This window comes from Trachurus trachurus (genome assembly GCF_905171665.1).
Source record: "Trachurus trachurus genome assembly, chromosome: 18".
In the NCBI taxonomy this organism is placed as follows: Eukaryota; Metazoa; Chordata; class Actinopteri; order Carangiformes; family Carangidae; genus Trachurus; species Trachurus trachurus.
In genome coordinates this window covers 11,600,359-11,616,555 of record NC_139909.1, presented here as the reverse complement: position 1 = coordinate 11,616,555, position 16,197 = coordinate 11,600,359, and the positions used below count along the sequence as shown (strand labels likewise).

Sequence of the window (16,197 nt, the reverse complement as noted above, 5' to 3'; positions counted from 1 at the left end):
GGGTTCGTGTGTATGTGTGTGTGTCTTTAACTGCCTCAGGCCGGCCACCTGTTGGTCCTTTCTTCTCCAGCCCGTTGTCTTCCAACACAAACTTGGGTGTTTCTTGTGTTGTGGTCTTTTTAATCTGGGCAGATTAATGTTGACCTCGGGGTCTGGTGGTTAACTGATTAGCACGAGGTTGTTTGGGTCAGGAGGACGGACGGGTCCTGCAGGACTGTGGAGCACCAGGTTGTTTTTAAGGGGCTGTGCTCAGCCGACCAGAGACACCATCCCCACTGAGCTGCTAATCACCACCCGCCATTGTTACAGAGGCTCAGGCAAGTTTGTTAGACAGCAACACTCGTACAACTCTGTTGTTGTTGTGCAACTGTTCCCTCAAACTGAAATAAAACTACAGAGCTGAGTGAATGAATGCTTGAAATAAATTAGATTTATTAGTTTACTCGGATCCCCATCAGCCAATGAGTTGTAACAGTGACTGCTCCTCGTAGACTCATAAATACACAATCCTTAGTACGACACGCAATCCAACACTTGCAGTAGCTCCATTTATTAAAGTAATTTCAAAATCAGAAAAGACTTTATTGGTATTGTACAAGGTCCAATGAAATTGTGGGTGCTCAGCCCACACAGTGCATAGGAAAACAATAAAAACATACATGATACAAAACACATACGCGATATAAATAGACACAACTGTGCAAATTTTTCAATAACTGAAAGAGAAACTTCATAATTCAATCTCTAAAAATGAAAAAGTGGGATGAAACAGCTGCTCTGTCCATTTCTAGTTGAGTCTTAATGTTCAATACTATTATTTATATGAACAAATACAGTCTTAACTTAAAAAACAAACAAACATTGTACTACTGGCAATAAATTCATGTTTAATCGTTCCCTGTATGAATTAGTTGAACTTGGTCAGTAGAAATTAGTTAGCTACTATGATGTATTTGTGGAGTGTTTATTGCTGCTGAAGTAGTTGGAGTGAATAGCACAACTTATACTCTCCAAAGACGTAAACAACAGGCTGATTGGCTCCGTGCAGGATTTCTACAGGTCTTTATTAGTCCAAGCGTCTCCTCCTGTGGAGCCTGGACATCCACATATTGGGAGTTTTTTGGAAGAAGACGACGACTCCACGGCCCGTCCACCACTTCAGACGATCTGTTTCACTCTGGAACAGCAACAGAATAAAAGTAGTTTCAGGGTCATTTTCATTTGCCTCCCACTGTGTCGGTGCTGTGCCGGTTATTGTGAGTGTTTCAAGAAGCTTTTCTTCTTCTTTTTCTTCTTTTTGTTCTGAGCTGGACGTCTCATCAGCTGCTTACGTGTTTGTTTGGCTCTGAACTGCGGATCCACAGTTTAGTTACACCGTGTGCGTGTCCAAGAAGTAATTGCTGTTTCTGGGTCAGAGTGGGATACTCACCGGACAGGCAGCTTTTGGGGAGGTCCTGATGTGTGTGTGTGTGTGTGTGTGTGTGTGTGTATGAGGGGGGGGGGCTTCTGGAAACTCCTCCAGGTCACGTAGGGACAACATGTCTGGACTTTTGTCCTCAGCAGACAGTTTTTTTCCTCCTGCTCCTCCAGGAACCTCTGGATCATTGGCTGTTTGATCCTCAGCGTGAAGCCGACTGAGATCCAGCTGAGTCGGGACTTAGTCCAACTGCAAGAGAAGCTGCTTCATCGTCCATGTGATGTCCTGTAGTGCTGTTAAAGAGGAACTATGCAGGATCTTTATCTTAACTCTGCTACATTTTTACATTAATTAAAGAGCTTTGGAGTAATTGTGATAGTTAAATAACTAGTTCCAGGGAGAATGGAGGCTCTCTGCCCTCCTCGTAGCGTCTCTTGGCTGAAAACCAACCTTGTAAGATCTGAGCCTCCGACCCGGTGTCCCAGCTCTCGTCTCTGCGGCACCGTGACACAAACGCCCCGCAACCTCTTGTTTATGACAGATAAGACTACAGAAATATATACATCGTAACATCGTATATGATAAATAGCAACATAGGCCTTGACAGGTTTGAATGGAGAGACACATTTACTGGTTGAGCTTTACAAAAGACACCAGTGACATCAGGCTCGATCAATAAACGGTTTTGTCGCGTTTGAAAATGTCGATACGCCTGAGGAAGTCGATTCCCCGCTCCTCCTTCCCTATGTGACCACATGCCTTTATACGGAGAGAGACAGAAAAGTCAAATATTAACCCTTTAACAGTTCCTGTATCCTGGGGGATACAGACATTTGGCAGGCTGTGGGGGGGAGGGGCATTAAGTATCTGAACTTAATATCATGAGAAAGTCTTAAGGGGGGATGGGTCAAGTACCCAGGTCATGTGACTTTATGGCAGCATTCAAAACTAAATTGATACTTTTATGTCAAACTCCAAAATGGCCACCTACGTGGACAGAGACACTAGACATAAGTAAAGTGTTTTGGTTTTTCTTGTTAATTACATTATGGGGGGATTTGTTTTTGAAATTATTGCTCTTTAAGGATAACTTTATGTATTCTTGTTGAAAAATAATGAATTGCATTAACACAACTTTGATAAACAGGCATTGAATGTCTGTATCCTGGGGGATACGTTGTCCAGACAGGGGTATATAAACTGGCATAATCACTCTCAGATATACTTATGTTTGGAAGCCTAAACTCTACAGATAATCAATAATATAAAGGTGTTAAAGGTTGAAAATGGAATATTACTAGAATACCACCATCTATTGATCAAGACAGGCAACAAATAATTAGAAAAGGGAGCGAACGACAGTAAAAGAGGGAGGATGTTCAGGTCATGATTAGAGTAGTATGGTGAATTCTTATGTAAAAGATCCAGTGATGGATACAGCATCTGTCTGCAACAAAACATGATGTGTTGTGGGGCGGTGTTTAGCTCAGTGTGGAGGCTATAGTCCTAATTGCAGGCGACCCCGGTTTGAATCCCGCGCCGAGTGGTCCTATCCTCTACACATACACTTGCACACACACAGAGCCACAGAGAGTGGCTAATTAATTGCTTATAATATGTTTTAAAAGTTCATAAATTAAATATTTGATAAATTGGTAAATGGCAAATTTATACCCTAAACGGGCAATGTATCTTGGGAGATACAAACTCTAAAATGAAAAATAAAGGTCATATTTTGAAAAAAATCATAAAATTGTGTTATTCTACCCTAGAAACATTAGAAAATAATATTTTTTTATTTTTCCAAAATTTTTATATATGCTTGCCCATTTAAGGGTTAATAGGATGTGAATGCTCTTACCTGTTAGAGAGGGTTGAGCTTGGTGCATCATGGGAAGTCATGGCAGTCTAGGCCTGTAGCAGCATAACTAAGGGTTGGGGTTTGGTTAGTAGTTCCACCTGCACTTGTTGCACATGTTGTTATTGTTTACAGAGTTTGATGTCAGACTTCAGTCATGTAATAAGAAAATATAACACATTCTCATCACATGAATCAAAATATGCAGCAGATCAAAATCATTAATGTATAGCTGTAATGAATGGAAGTCCAATTTCCAGATTTTAGCTTCACCGACTCAGTAAAACGAAGAATGAAAGTAAAAGTCTTTAACCTGAAAGTCAAACCAATGAGCCAAAAAAAATGACTTCAGTCATCATGTAATAAAACATGCAGCAGAGCTATTAGCATTAATGTGTAGCCACTTTTCAGTTTTTGGCTTCATCAACTCAGTAAAGTTAAAAAATGAAAGTAAACTCTGAAGAAGCATAGTTTTCCATTGTTAATATAAAGATATTGATCTTTTAATCTGCTGGTAAAGATCAGAGAGGGAAAAAGTGTGAGCTACTTTTCTAAAAACACTTGTTCGTGGCTGATTGCTTTAAATCTGGTCATTAAGTTTTCTGATAAGTTCGATATTAACGACCGTCGCCGCCCAAACATCCGGCCGTTTCCTCTGGACGACCGGTGTGAAGATGAATGAGGACGGATTAACAGTAAACGAGCGAGCGGAAGCGGCTCATATCCGAGCCACAAAGCCTTTTCCCAAAAGAATTTCTTCTTATTTTTTTCTCGTCTTGCCTTTTGTTTTACGCCGCCACCGGCCGTCTGCGCCCCGCGGCCTCATTACAACCCAGTCTGTGTAGAAAAGGGCAAATACGTAGTGACTGGCATTGTTCTGTGATTGGCATCTCAGTTTAAACGGCGGCCGCGCTGCACGGCCTCGTCCCTCCTTTGTAAAAAGCTTCTGTGACCACTGGTGAAATTTTTTTTTTTTTTGGGCCGTTACAGGTCAGTGGCCGCTTTGTTGCCTCTCAGACGCTGCTTCAGATAATGGTAACCTTTTCAACCTGAACTGCTGAACCCCGGCCAAGATGCTCCCCTGACTTCTCCTTCACATTGACTCACTTCATCTCGTCGTCGTGTCCTCAGGAAACTCCTGGGGGGGTTTCCCCCCTCTCTCTTTCTCTCTCTTTCTCTCTATCGTCTCGACCGGTGCTCAGTCACTCCGGGTGTAGACTGAGTTTACTGTTGGTGAGAAGGAAGCTCGGACACAAGCTGCAACGTATACAGAGCAAACCATCAAAAAATGATCTGGAATTCATTTATAGGCTGTTAATTATGTAATAATGTCACAAAATAGCCAAGAAATGACGGTCAATTCCATAGTAATGTCATGTTTTTCATAAAAGGAAAAAGATTATCATGCTTTTTATGCTTTGAATTTTTTGGAAAAGGCCAGAATTTTTCTCCACCAAGTACTTGCAATTGACCAATATTTCTGGGCTGTTTCTACGCAATCAATCGTTATATATTTAGCTATATTTCTTGACATTACAATGAAATTGACAGTTATTTGTCTATTTGTAGTCTATTTGTAGATATTATGACGCAATTAGTTGTTATTTCTTGACATCATCATGTAATGAACAGCCTGTAAATTGAAGGGTTACCTAAAACGTTTGTCCGACATTATTTTGTTTTATCCGAACAATAGTTCAGAGTTTATTGACATGAAATAAAGAGATATAAAAGAAAGAGAGAGAAGCAAATCCTCATATTTGAGTTTATTGGTTTGAAAAATGACTAAACCATGTAATTGATAATATATTTTGATCATTAATAACTCGGCTTCATCTCAGCTCTTATGATAATAATGACCAGTCAAGGTCGGTCACCTCTGCTGTGAGTGTATATACCTTTAACTTGTCAAAAGGGACATTAAAATTAAAGAGATGTTTTTTATCAGTCACCAATATTTCATTGGTATTTCATCACTTTATCAATTGAGCCACCAGTTAACTTCAGTTAAGAGTATTTTCTAAAATTATCAGGACACAGTCGGACCTTTCACAGAGGACAATGCGACTGACATTTGTTGAAATATAAGTGACCATCAGATGTGTTAAAGACCAACAGTTTGATCTGTGATTTATTTTCTATTTTGATTCTAATTTTATAAAGCACTAGTCGTGACATTATGATGTTATAACGAGCACTAATATGGTTGAAAAAACAATAACATACCAAATATGATGGAGCACCTTCACATTAGTGAATAAAGCTTTTATTTGTCTCGCATTTCAGGTGTTAATGACAGTTTAATGAGCTTGTGGGAACTTGAACTTGTGAAGTTTTTTTTATCAGCGAATCGACCTGTAAAATACGAGAAATTCAAGTTTCACACAAAGAGAGAGAGACAGGTTTTGGCTGTGAAGCTGGAAAGAGACGAGTCTGTGAACGTCAGCGAAGCAGAAAACTGAAAGCGTCCAAAACTCACTCGAGTCTAGTTTTTAATTCTTCTCATGACTCAGGCAGGAGTCACTGAAAGTATCTGGCCATGACATCACGTCTGCACGCTCCGATCCACGCCAATAAGAAAAATATACCAACGTGTGTCCAGACTTTGTGTGAATTTTTCTTTCCATCTCGGCTCGGCTCGGCTCATCTCCGTCTCCACCTCGGCGTGTTAAGAGGAGCGACCGGCGTCTTCAGCCGGCTTGTAATTGAACCTGACCCGCTTGCACAATTAACTCTAACCCATAATATTTGCTCAGCGGTACTCGGGTTGTGGATGGCTCGGCTCCAGCGGTGAGGTCGACCTCAGCGTCGTCGGCCTGAACCATCAATCACCGCTGCTTCCTGGAGCGGGCGGGCGGGGCCACGGGATGAAACCGGAGAGCAGAGGGACGACGCCTTGATGGAGCGAGACAACTTTTAAAGAGCTCATAGCTACATTTTCTCTTTGTGCTTTTGGTGTAAAAACCAAAAAATAATTGTTTTATGATAAAGAATAATGACAGTGTTAGAAAAAAACAAAAAAAAAACAGGGCAGCCGTTTACTAAAAATGATTAATTAACTGTCAAAGTAGGAGACAGTTAATTAAAACTAAACCTCTTAGCTCGAAACAGTTGTGTTTTTTGTAATTATGATAATTGGATAATAGTGAATAATAAGCTATAATGGGCAACAACAACAAAGCCACTTAATGGCCTTTTCCTGGAGCTTTCAGTTGCATCTCATGGTCAAGTTCCTCTCTAGACATGTTTTTAAACTCTGTACAAAAAAAACTTAGTTTAACTTTCTTTTTTTTTTTAAACGAACTTCATTATCATATTAAAGACAATATACAAACAACATGACATCATACAGTCATGAAACAACAGTGAAGTACAGGGAGTGCGTAATAAATATCACACAAAAAGCAGCTAGTTTAACAGTTTTCACACATTAAAACCTTAAGCCCCGCCCACAACCACCTGCTGGATACAGGTTGACAGGTGAAAAAGCATCAGAGAGACTCGGCTTCAGGTCGTTTGTGAGCTTGTAACTGACTGTAGCTGCTGCTTTGGCACTTGAGTGAGTTTCTCTTTGGGAATGACGTGGACCAGGCTGCAACACAGTGGGTTTATCTGATACATTATCATTGTTCTGGCCGGATCGTCTCTGCAGCATCATCACTCTCATGCTGCTAACAATGAAGCTAAAATGCTGGGAAAAATTCACTAGCAGCACAGTGGCCCTAACTTGAAATTTTAAGAGTGCAAGCAGAAAATTTAGGGGCGTACACTGTAAATCAACTTGCAAAGCCAATATTCAAATTTCCTTTCGTTCATCATCCTCAAACCTGTAATGACAGATAGTAGATTATTTGAGTCGTCCTTTTCACATTTCAGTGGTGGGGAAAAAAAGAAGGTAAATTTACTACATGCGCAAGTAGATGAAATATCTGTGCACTCTCTCACATTTTAGGGGCAAAATGCCTCCATTTAGGGGCAGGGTTCATTTGCTTTGTCATGTAGTGGCTGTTTGATGCATCAGTGTTTGCACATCGTCAGTCTGTGTCTGTCGTCTGTCTGTGGTTCAGCACCAGTGAGAAAACAACACACTGACTTTTTAAAATCACTCCTTATCCTCTTTGACAAAGAAGTGTTTTTTTTGTGTGTGAATCCAAATCTTTCTTTCTTTTCAAACCTTCTTCCTGTGACTGGAAGAAACTTGACAGAAACACATGAATAATTTTCACTTAAATCATCATAATTATCGTCCATTCATGCAGCCCATCATGAGAATAATGCACCACAGACACATTCATAGTAATTACTGATGACTGCAGTGTTTTATTTTTAACTAGAGTAACACGGAGGTTTCATCTGTTGCTGCTGTAAACACACCCCCATCGGGTCTCTAGTACTCGACCTCCGTGGACTTTAATTGGTGCTTTTTTTGTGTGTGAGACGCGGCCACGGGGGACGGCTGCTGACAGAAACTCTCCTCCAGGGAGGAACACCTGAGCACGGAGCTTGTTTGTCTCTGAAAAGCCCACGAGGGCGACGGGAGGAAGCGTTCACCTCGTCGTCATCAGCTGGGAGGACGAGGAGGAGGAGGAGGAGGATTTATGAGCGTTAAAGACCCGGCTGCTTCTCATTTAAACCACGTTTCTGTGTGTATGATAATAAGTTGTAATGCTGAGGTGATGTTTGTGTTTGAAATGCAGCGGTTATGTTTTAATTTTTTGCATTTTATGGCACAAAATGAAGTCTTTGTTTGGTTTTGTCGCCTGGTGTTAAAGGTCAACGACCTCTCTCTCTTTCTCTGTTTCCTTTCAGTGTGCAAGGATCCACCGTACAAAGTGGAGGAGTCTGGATACGCAGGCTTCATCTTGCCCATTGAAGTTTACTTCAAAAACAAGGTACATGCTCCACTTTCCTCTCAGACACATTAAACCAGACCCCCTCCCCTCACCCCCCTCTCTCTCTTCTACTGCTCTCATTTAAATCTCTGCCTGCTTCTACTTCTTCTTTTTCTTCTTCTGCCAGGTTTGTTTTTGGTTGTCTGAAGGTTTTATGCTAACAAGGCTTCACAGTGAGAAGGCTTTAGCTTTTTGGGTTATAGACTCAGACGTGTGCACGCCTCTACCCCAGATTATGGTTTTAAAACTTTACTCATCGAAACCATCACAACTTTTCTCTATATCTCTGTTGTTGTTCATTTTTAGACTGAAGTCAATGGTGCAAATGTTAAATATTTAATGTAGAGTACTGTCATTCATTGTAACTGCTCTATTTAGCAATTTACATTTACAATTTCAGGTTTGTTTGTTTGTTTGTTTGTTTTTCAAAATAAAATCACTTATTTCACACTTTTCAACTATTTTTTGTCTGGTTTGCTGCATGTGAGGAGAAGTACGGAGGCCCTGAGGGGTCAAAGCACTCCGACTTATGAAAACACATGCAGACAGGCAAAACACAACAAACACATGCAGAAACCATCTCCATCAGTTTGACAGAACGTGCTGGAGTGGGACGCACTCACTGTCTCTCTGGGCCACCGTAGTTTATTAATATATAAGCAGTAAATTGTTCTATATTATAGTCGTATTACTGTGTTTTATATTTCAGCAATACAAAGTTTTATTATTAACAAACCAAAGGTCAATATATGGGAGGCAAAGCGGTGAAATTAGAGCTTTGAACAATAAAAAATGAAATAAATTGCATGTGGATGCATGTGAGGTGTTTATTGCAGTCTGTAAATTGTAGTATCTGCCCCTCTGTGGGAAACACAGCTGGATTTGTACTGGATGTTTCAGACTGCAGATTGTTCCTGTTGTTCTTGCTCAGTGAGGTAGAATAAAAACTAACTGTATTCTCATGGTTGTCATTGTGTTAACAGTTCCTGTTTGAAAACAGTGTTTGTTAAAAAGGTGCGAGTGTGACCTACTGAGGATGAGCAATAAGACAATACGAGATTTGTCAACTAATTTTACTAAACTAAAAATTAAAACACTTTGCCATAACTTAAAAAGAATTGACTCGGTGAATTTTACATATTGCAGCTGTTTATCAATGTTTAAAATGTAGTTTACATGTCTCATGGCAACGTAACCTGTCAGGAGTCGTACTCTTTGAGGGCCGTGGTGCGTTCAGGTGCCTCCGTCCGTCAGGAGTTGGTCACCTGGCTCCGACCGGGGTAGGAATCTGAAATCTGACGACACGTTTGTCTTTGGAGCAGCAGGAGGCGACTGATCAGAGTTTGTGTTCGACTACCTGCGAGCTCAGGCCGGTCAGCAGCTGTCTGCAGATGTCAGGCCGAACGTCTCCTCGTCACAGCAGGAGACGCAGCTGGTGCCGACCGTCCACCGTCGACTTTATTCTGAAATGTAAAACTTTTACTGGAGCTTCGACAGTTCCCTTCAACAAGAGTCGATTTTTAGAGACGGTAGTTTGATAGACAATTGATTTGCTGATGCAAAGACCCTGATCACTGAACTTGAGTCTAAGTCGTTCTGATTGTAGCTACTTAGTAGTTAGTTTAAACCTCTATTCACACCAGGCTGTTAGCTCACTTGGTGTGAATACAAACCACCGGACTCTGGTGCGGATCAAACAAGTGAACCAAGACCACCTCTTCAGCTGGGATTCGGCTCTCTTGTTTGGTCCGTCCGCACCAGAGTCCTGAACGAACCCTGGTATGATTCGTTTGTGAATGCGATCCAAACCTTTTCTGAACCAAATGCAAAATCCAAGCGCCTTTTTTGGACTCAACAGAGGCCTAATGAGTCCAAAAAATACATTTGAGTTGTCAGAAAAGGCCCAAATCATCACTCATTAGCAATGTGCCGGCCAAAAATGTGCTCGATATTTGGTCAGAGGTTTTATCAAATGCTGGAGAGGACGTAGCCGCCTTGCACATCTTTGTCTTTGCCCGTGTATAATCAGGAGGTTGTGCAAGTGATGTCAACGCATCTCCAGTCGCACCTGTCGCTCATGTTCTTCTAACATAAGCAACAGGTGCGACTGGAAAAACCAAATTAAAAGGGCAGCAAGAAACGCATGCATGACCAATGTTTTGGATTGAGCGACTGTGAGAGACATGTGCTTTTATTTACAATGTTGGTCGACTTGTAAAAGGAAAGAAAAAAAAAAGGAATGTGAAATTGACAAAAATTGACTCGGACTTTCCTGGTGTGAATACGCCCTTAATCTAAAAAGATCCTCACTGCAGCTTAAAAACCAAAACTCTTCACTCTGAATCTGACCGTTCCTTCTCTCTCTCTCTCTCTCTCTCTCTCTCTCTCTCTCTCTCTCTCTCTCTCTCTTTTATTTTTTTCTGGGATCGCCCACTTCTCCTCAGGAAGAACCGAAGAAAGTTCGCTTCGACTACGACCTGTTCCTCCACCTGGACGGCCACCCACCTGTCAATCATCTCCGCTGCGAGAAGCTGACCTTCAACAACCCCACGGAGGAGTTTCGCAGGAAGCTACTGAAAGCCGGAGGGGTAGGAGTGCAACGGGGGGAGGGGGAGGGGGAGGAAGGTGGACGGGGGAGGAGGAGGACTGAGGCTTTTGACATCTCCTAATGCAACACAGACATTTACCACTGTGGGAAAAACTAAAAACTTTAAGCGCCAGTATTATACCCCTTTAACTTTTCCACATTTTCCACAACCTTAAATGTATTTTATTGGGATTTTATGTGATGGACCAACACCGTCTATCATTTTCCTTCCACTTTACGATTATGTGCTACTTTGTGTTGGCCCATCACCTAAAATACCAATAAAAAAAACATTTAAAGGGATAGTTAAACATTTTGGCAAATTGGCCCATAATCCCTATAGTCATAGCAGTAGGTTTGTTACCTTTAATTGTCGGTGCAAGATATTTTTAGAACAGCGGAGCAGAGCCGTGAGCTGCTCAGAGCTACGCTACGGAGGCTCATGGGATTTCTTGGTTTCCCTCATCAAACTCATCAAATACACAATCCAACAACTCCACAACGCTCTGGTGGACAAGTTGTGACCTGCACATTCACCACGCTATGAGATAATAACAGAACGTTACCAGACAGAGTTGTTTTAGAGGGAAATTCATGCAAAACCGCTGATGCGCGTTGCCTTCAGGGACAGTTTTTCAGCAAGGAGTCTCTGCATTTACCTCCAAAACAACTCTGTCTGGTAACGTTCTGTTATTATCTCAGCGTGGTGAATGTGCAGGTCACAACTTGTCCACCAGAGTGTTTTGGAGTTGTTGGATTGTGTATTTGATGAGTTTGATGAGGGAAACTAAGAAATCCCATTAGCCTCCGTAGCGTAGCTCGGAGCAGCTCGCAGCTCTGCTCTGCCGTTCTAAAAACAGCTTGCACCGACAATTAAAGGTAACCAACCTACTGCTACTATGACTATAGGGATTATGGCAATGGGCCAATTTGCCAAAATGTTGAACTATCCCTTTTAAATATGTGGTTGTAACGTGACAAAATGTGGAAAAGTTCACGGCACTATCGATCCAGAATTGACAATTATCAATCTCCATCCCTAAGCAGGAGATTCTCACAGTTGGTTTGGTGTTTACGTAACAAAAACATTGTAACTCGGTGAGAAGAAGATGCGTCTCTGTTACAGTAGAGGGGATGTAACCGAAGCGCGGCTCTTTAAAAAAAAAAACTCGTAAAAGTCCACTTACAGTTACAGGACAGGATGATAAACTTTGATCACACACACACCCTCCCTCGGTCCGTGTCCTCAGTGTCGGGTTCAGTCAGTTGGTCGGTGGCCAGAGAGCCTCCGTCTGTCTGTAAGTCTGTGGCTTTTATGACTGCGGCTAAGTGCTCTCTATTTACTTTGCCCTGCACCCTCCTCCGTCAGCCGTCAGAGGGGCTCGAGCCCTGATACACACCATATCTCACACACACAACACACACACTGACTCTCTGCATTGTCTGCTGTTGTCTCTCTGGTAGATCACACTGGATAGGTTACTGTTACTGTTTTTGTTTTATATCGTGTATCATGTTGCAGATGATTAAATACTGAATCTTTGTTTCCTTTTGCAGCAGCGGGATCCTCACAAACGAAGTTCAGAAGACTCAAAAGTAAGATTTCTCACATGTTGATTCAGTGTTTTTATTTTTTTTAAATCTTTATCTTTACTGTCGTGTCTCATCTCTTTGCTTATTCTGGCCCTGTAATTACTGCAGCTGAGTGTTGACGTTCATTACTTCTCACACTGAAGATGACACGACTTCACCGCCTCATTAACATCCCTTAGTTCGTACTGGAGCACTTTTTTAAAACGGGGCTAATTATGACACAATTTACCACACATGTCCAAATGTTAAAGGTCAACTCCATCATAACGCACTGCAAAAAAAAAAAAGATGCTATAGCTCAGGAGCAGGAGGTTGTGACAAGATTTGTGCCTCATAGTTGACAAGGTAATGAGTTGATTAACGTGTTTATTCAATTAACACAAAACACTCCTAAAGCTAATTAATTAATCTGCCAAACAATGAATGTAAAATGACATTTTGTGGCTGTGAGTCAAACAGCATGTTTGGGGCTTGGTGTCATTTAATAAATCAATAAAGAAAGATATAAGGAAGTCAAGTCTGGGAAGTCCAGTCTAAATGCTAAGCTAGGCTAACACCGTGATAGACATTAATGGACATGAGACCATGATTGTTTAATATGCAGATGATGTATGTATTTATGCTGTAGATGTAAAAAACAAAAAAAACAAAAAAATTAGGTAACCCTTTAATTTACAGGCCGTTCATTACATGATAATGTCAGGAAATGGCCAAGAAATAACAAATAATTGTGTCATAATGTCTAGAAATAGCCTAGAAGTAACGGCCTATTTTATAGTAATGTCAAGAAATAGCAAAGAAATAACGATTGATTGCACAGAAATATCCCAGAAATATCGGTCAATTTCAAGGACTTGGTGGAGAAAAATTCTGGCCTTTCCCCAAAAAATTCAAAGCATGAAAAGCATGTTTAATCTTTTGCCTTTATGAAAAACATGACCTTAATATGAAATTGACTGTTATTTCTTGACATTATCACGTAATTAACGGCCTGTAAATTGAAGGGTTACCAAAAATGAGTTCAGTGTCAGTTTATAACATGAGCTGGTTTTCATTACCACCTCTAAATATGTCAGTAGCTGACTAGGAATGCTAGTTTTTTTTTAAATCAAATTAGTATCCATAGTAAATAGCTACACAGAGGTTTGATACCTGCTACTTCCCACATATTCTGTCAGTTCTTGATCAGTGGGAAGTTTTGGGTTTTCCTCCGGTCACGTCTTGTTTCCCGTTGCTCCTCTGGCAGGTGATGGTGATGCAGGAAGGCTCCACCTCCCTGTTCGGCCAGCACCTGAAGCTGCCCACGCTGCCCAACAGCTCGCTCACCCCGGCCTTCTCCGACCCCAAGAAGAGCAAGAGCTTCCTCGGGTCAAAGGTCAGAGTCGCCTCCAGCTCCGTCATGGAGATAAACAACCTCCTTGTTCTTGTTCTTCCTTCTTCCTCTTCCTCTTCCTCTTCTTCTTAAGCCAGAGTTGGATGCCTTCATCTTCTTCTTTCATCCTCCTCTTCCTCTTCTTCTCCTTCCTCTTCCTCTTCTTCTTTTTCTCCCTTCCTCTTCTTCCTCTTTCTCATCCTCTTCTTCCTCCTCTTCCTCCTCTTCTTCCTCCTCCTTCCTCTTCTTCCTCTTCCTCCTCCTCTTCTTCCTTCCTCTTCCACCCCCTCCTCCTCTTCTTCCTTCTTCTTCCACCCCCTCCTCCTCTTCTTCTTCCTCTTCCTCCTCCTCTTCTTCTTCCTTCTTCTTCCTCTTCCTCCTCTTCTTCCTCCTCCTCCTCCTCCTCCTCTTCCTCTTCTTCTTCTTCTTCCTCCTCCTCCTTCCTCCTCCTCTTCCTCCTCCTCCTCCTCTTCTTCTTCCTCCCCCTTCTCCTCTTCTTCCTCCTCTTCCTTCCTCTTTCTCCTCCTCTTCTTCCTCCTCTTCCTGTTCTTCTTCCTTCTTCTTTTTCCTCCTCCCCCTCCTCTTCTTCCTTCCTCCTCTTCTTCTTCTTCCTCCTCCTCCTCCTCCTCCCCCTCCTCTTCCTCTTCCTCTTCTTCCTCTTCCTTCTCCTCTTCCTTCTTCCTCTTCCTATTCTTCTTCTTCCTCCTCCTTCCTCCTCCTCCTCCTCCTCCTCCTCCTCCTCCTCCTCCTCCTCCTTCCTCCTCCTCCTCCTCCTCTGCTCTGCTCTCCGGCCCCACCCCTCCCTTCACCCTGCTCTGATCCTCCAGAGTCTCCGGGTCCTAATCCCCCTCCACATATTTGGCAGGTTCAAAGTCGTCCAGCATATTTAAACTCTGGGATTTCAAAGGCATCCAACTTCTGTCTTAAGCAAACTAAACTGTATCTTGGCTGCTGCTCGGTCGTAAGCGGTTACTCCACTGACTCGATGTGCGATGTGCTGCGAATCTCTGCCGACCTGTAGGTGAGAGGACGGACTTCATCTCTTAATGTGTTTTTCCTAAAGTCCCAAATTTGGACGATAAATTTTCCCTCATTCAGAAAACACCAAAGAGGGGAAAGGATGATGGTGATGATGATGATGATGAGGCCAAGAGGATTAGTTAAGTGTCGATTGAAGACGTTGTTATTATCTCGAGCGCTAAATCATACGTGTCGATAACGCGGCGTGTTGTTTCCATCCAGTGTTATTTTTAGTCCCTTTAAATGGTGTCGTTTAAGAGCCGGGTCAGGAGAGGCCCGTTTCACATGGAAACGGTTTCCAGTCTAAACACAGTGTGTGTGATGAATTACCGCTGGAGCAGGAGGTCACATACATTCTGTGTCATACACCCCTCCCTCCCTTTCTCTCTCCTTCTCTCTCCTTCTCTCTTTCTTTCCTTCCCTCTCTCTCTTTCCATCACATGTTAGAAATTATCGCTCTGGAAACATTTGATTTTTATGTCTTTATATATTGATTTTTATGTCTTTATATATCTTTTATGTGTCTCTATAAATCAGAGCTATTTGACACACAGTTTGTTCAATACTGCAGGTTTATCCATTTATCAAAGTCACATTATTACACAGCTACACCTGGAAAAACAGTTTATAATACATCACATTACACTAGCATGTAATATACAGTAGATATAAATGAAATAGGTCAAATGAAATAAGACTGAGAAAAGCTATAAAAAGCTGTATTATACACATTAAAACACCTCGCACTGTATAAACTGTGCAGTCCAGCATCAGGTAGTTTATTGTTTATAGTCATAATAATGATGATAATTGTTCTTTATCATTATATTAATATGACTGCTATAATAATATAGTCATATAACAGGTAAGCTGATATTTGATATTGTTTTGTTGTGCAATATATGTAATATACGTAATATTGACGTAAGAATTGGTTGATTAAGAGACATAAATATAGATACTTACATATTAGATATTAGTAAGATAATGTAGAAAGCTGATTGTGCTTTTAGTTCTATTACTACTATACCGTATTATAATAATAATTAGGGTTGGCAAAATACCTAAATTTAAATTAATTAAGAAAAACTACACATTAAAGAAACAGATTAATCTTAATCTATGATGTCATTCGACACTGCAGACACTACAGGATGTGGGTAATTCTGTCATCCACCGGGGGTCCGGTCTGTAAGCGCTTTAGCTCTCGCCTCGGCTCCTTGGTGACAATGAAACAACTTATTGATCCCCCCCCCCCCACCCTACTCCCCCTCTGCAAAGGGAACAGATCATTGAGATCCTCCTGCGCCACAATAGCCCCCAAACATCTGACGTGACGTGTTCAGACGAGGAGTCAGCAGGTGATCCTAAGGCCTGGGAAATAAGGCTCACACAGTTTACATGGTCGACATACTGCAAAGAAAGGAAACGCCACGTGAGCGCAGTAGGCTCGTCGAG

General features: G+C 41.7%; 1 protein-coding gene across 2 annotated transcripts in view; it reads left to right on the top strand.

The window, feature by feature from the left end:
• The window catches only part of mllt3 (MLLT3 super elongation complex subunit), a 59,542-nt gene that overhangs the window by 19,279 nt on the left and 24,066 nt on the right, over window positions 1–16,197 (top strand). For both annotated transcript variants that reach the window (XM_083993438.1, XM_083993437.1), the window contains exons 3-6: window positions 8,085–8,167; window positions 10,612–10,755; window positions 12,312–12,350; window positions 13,594–13,722. In XM_083993438.1, coding sequence (XP_083849564.1) covers window positions 8,085–8,167; window positions 10,612–10,755; window positions 12,312–12,350; window positions 13,594–13,722 — 395 coding nt within the window. The remainder of the gene's footprint in view (window positions 1–8,084; window positions 8,168–10,611; window positions 10,756–12,311; window positions 12,351–13,593; window positions 13,723–16,197) is intronic.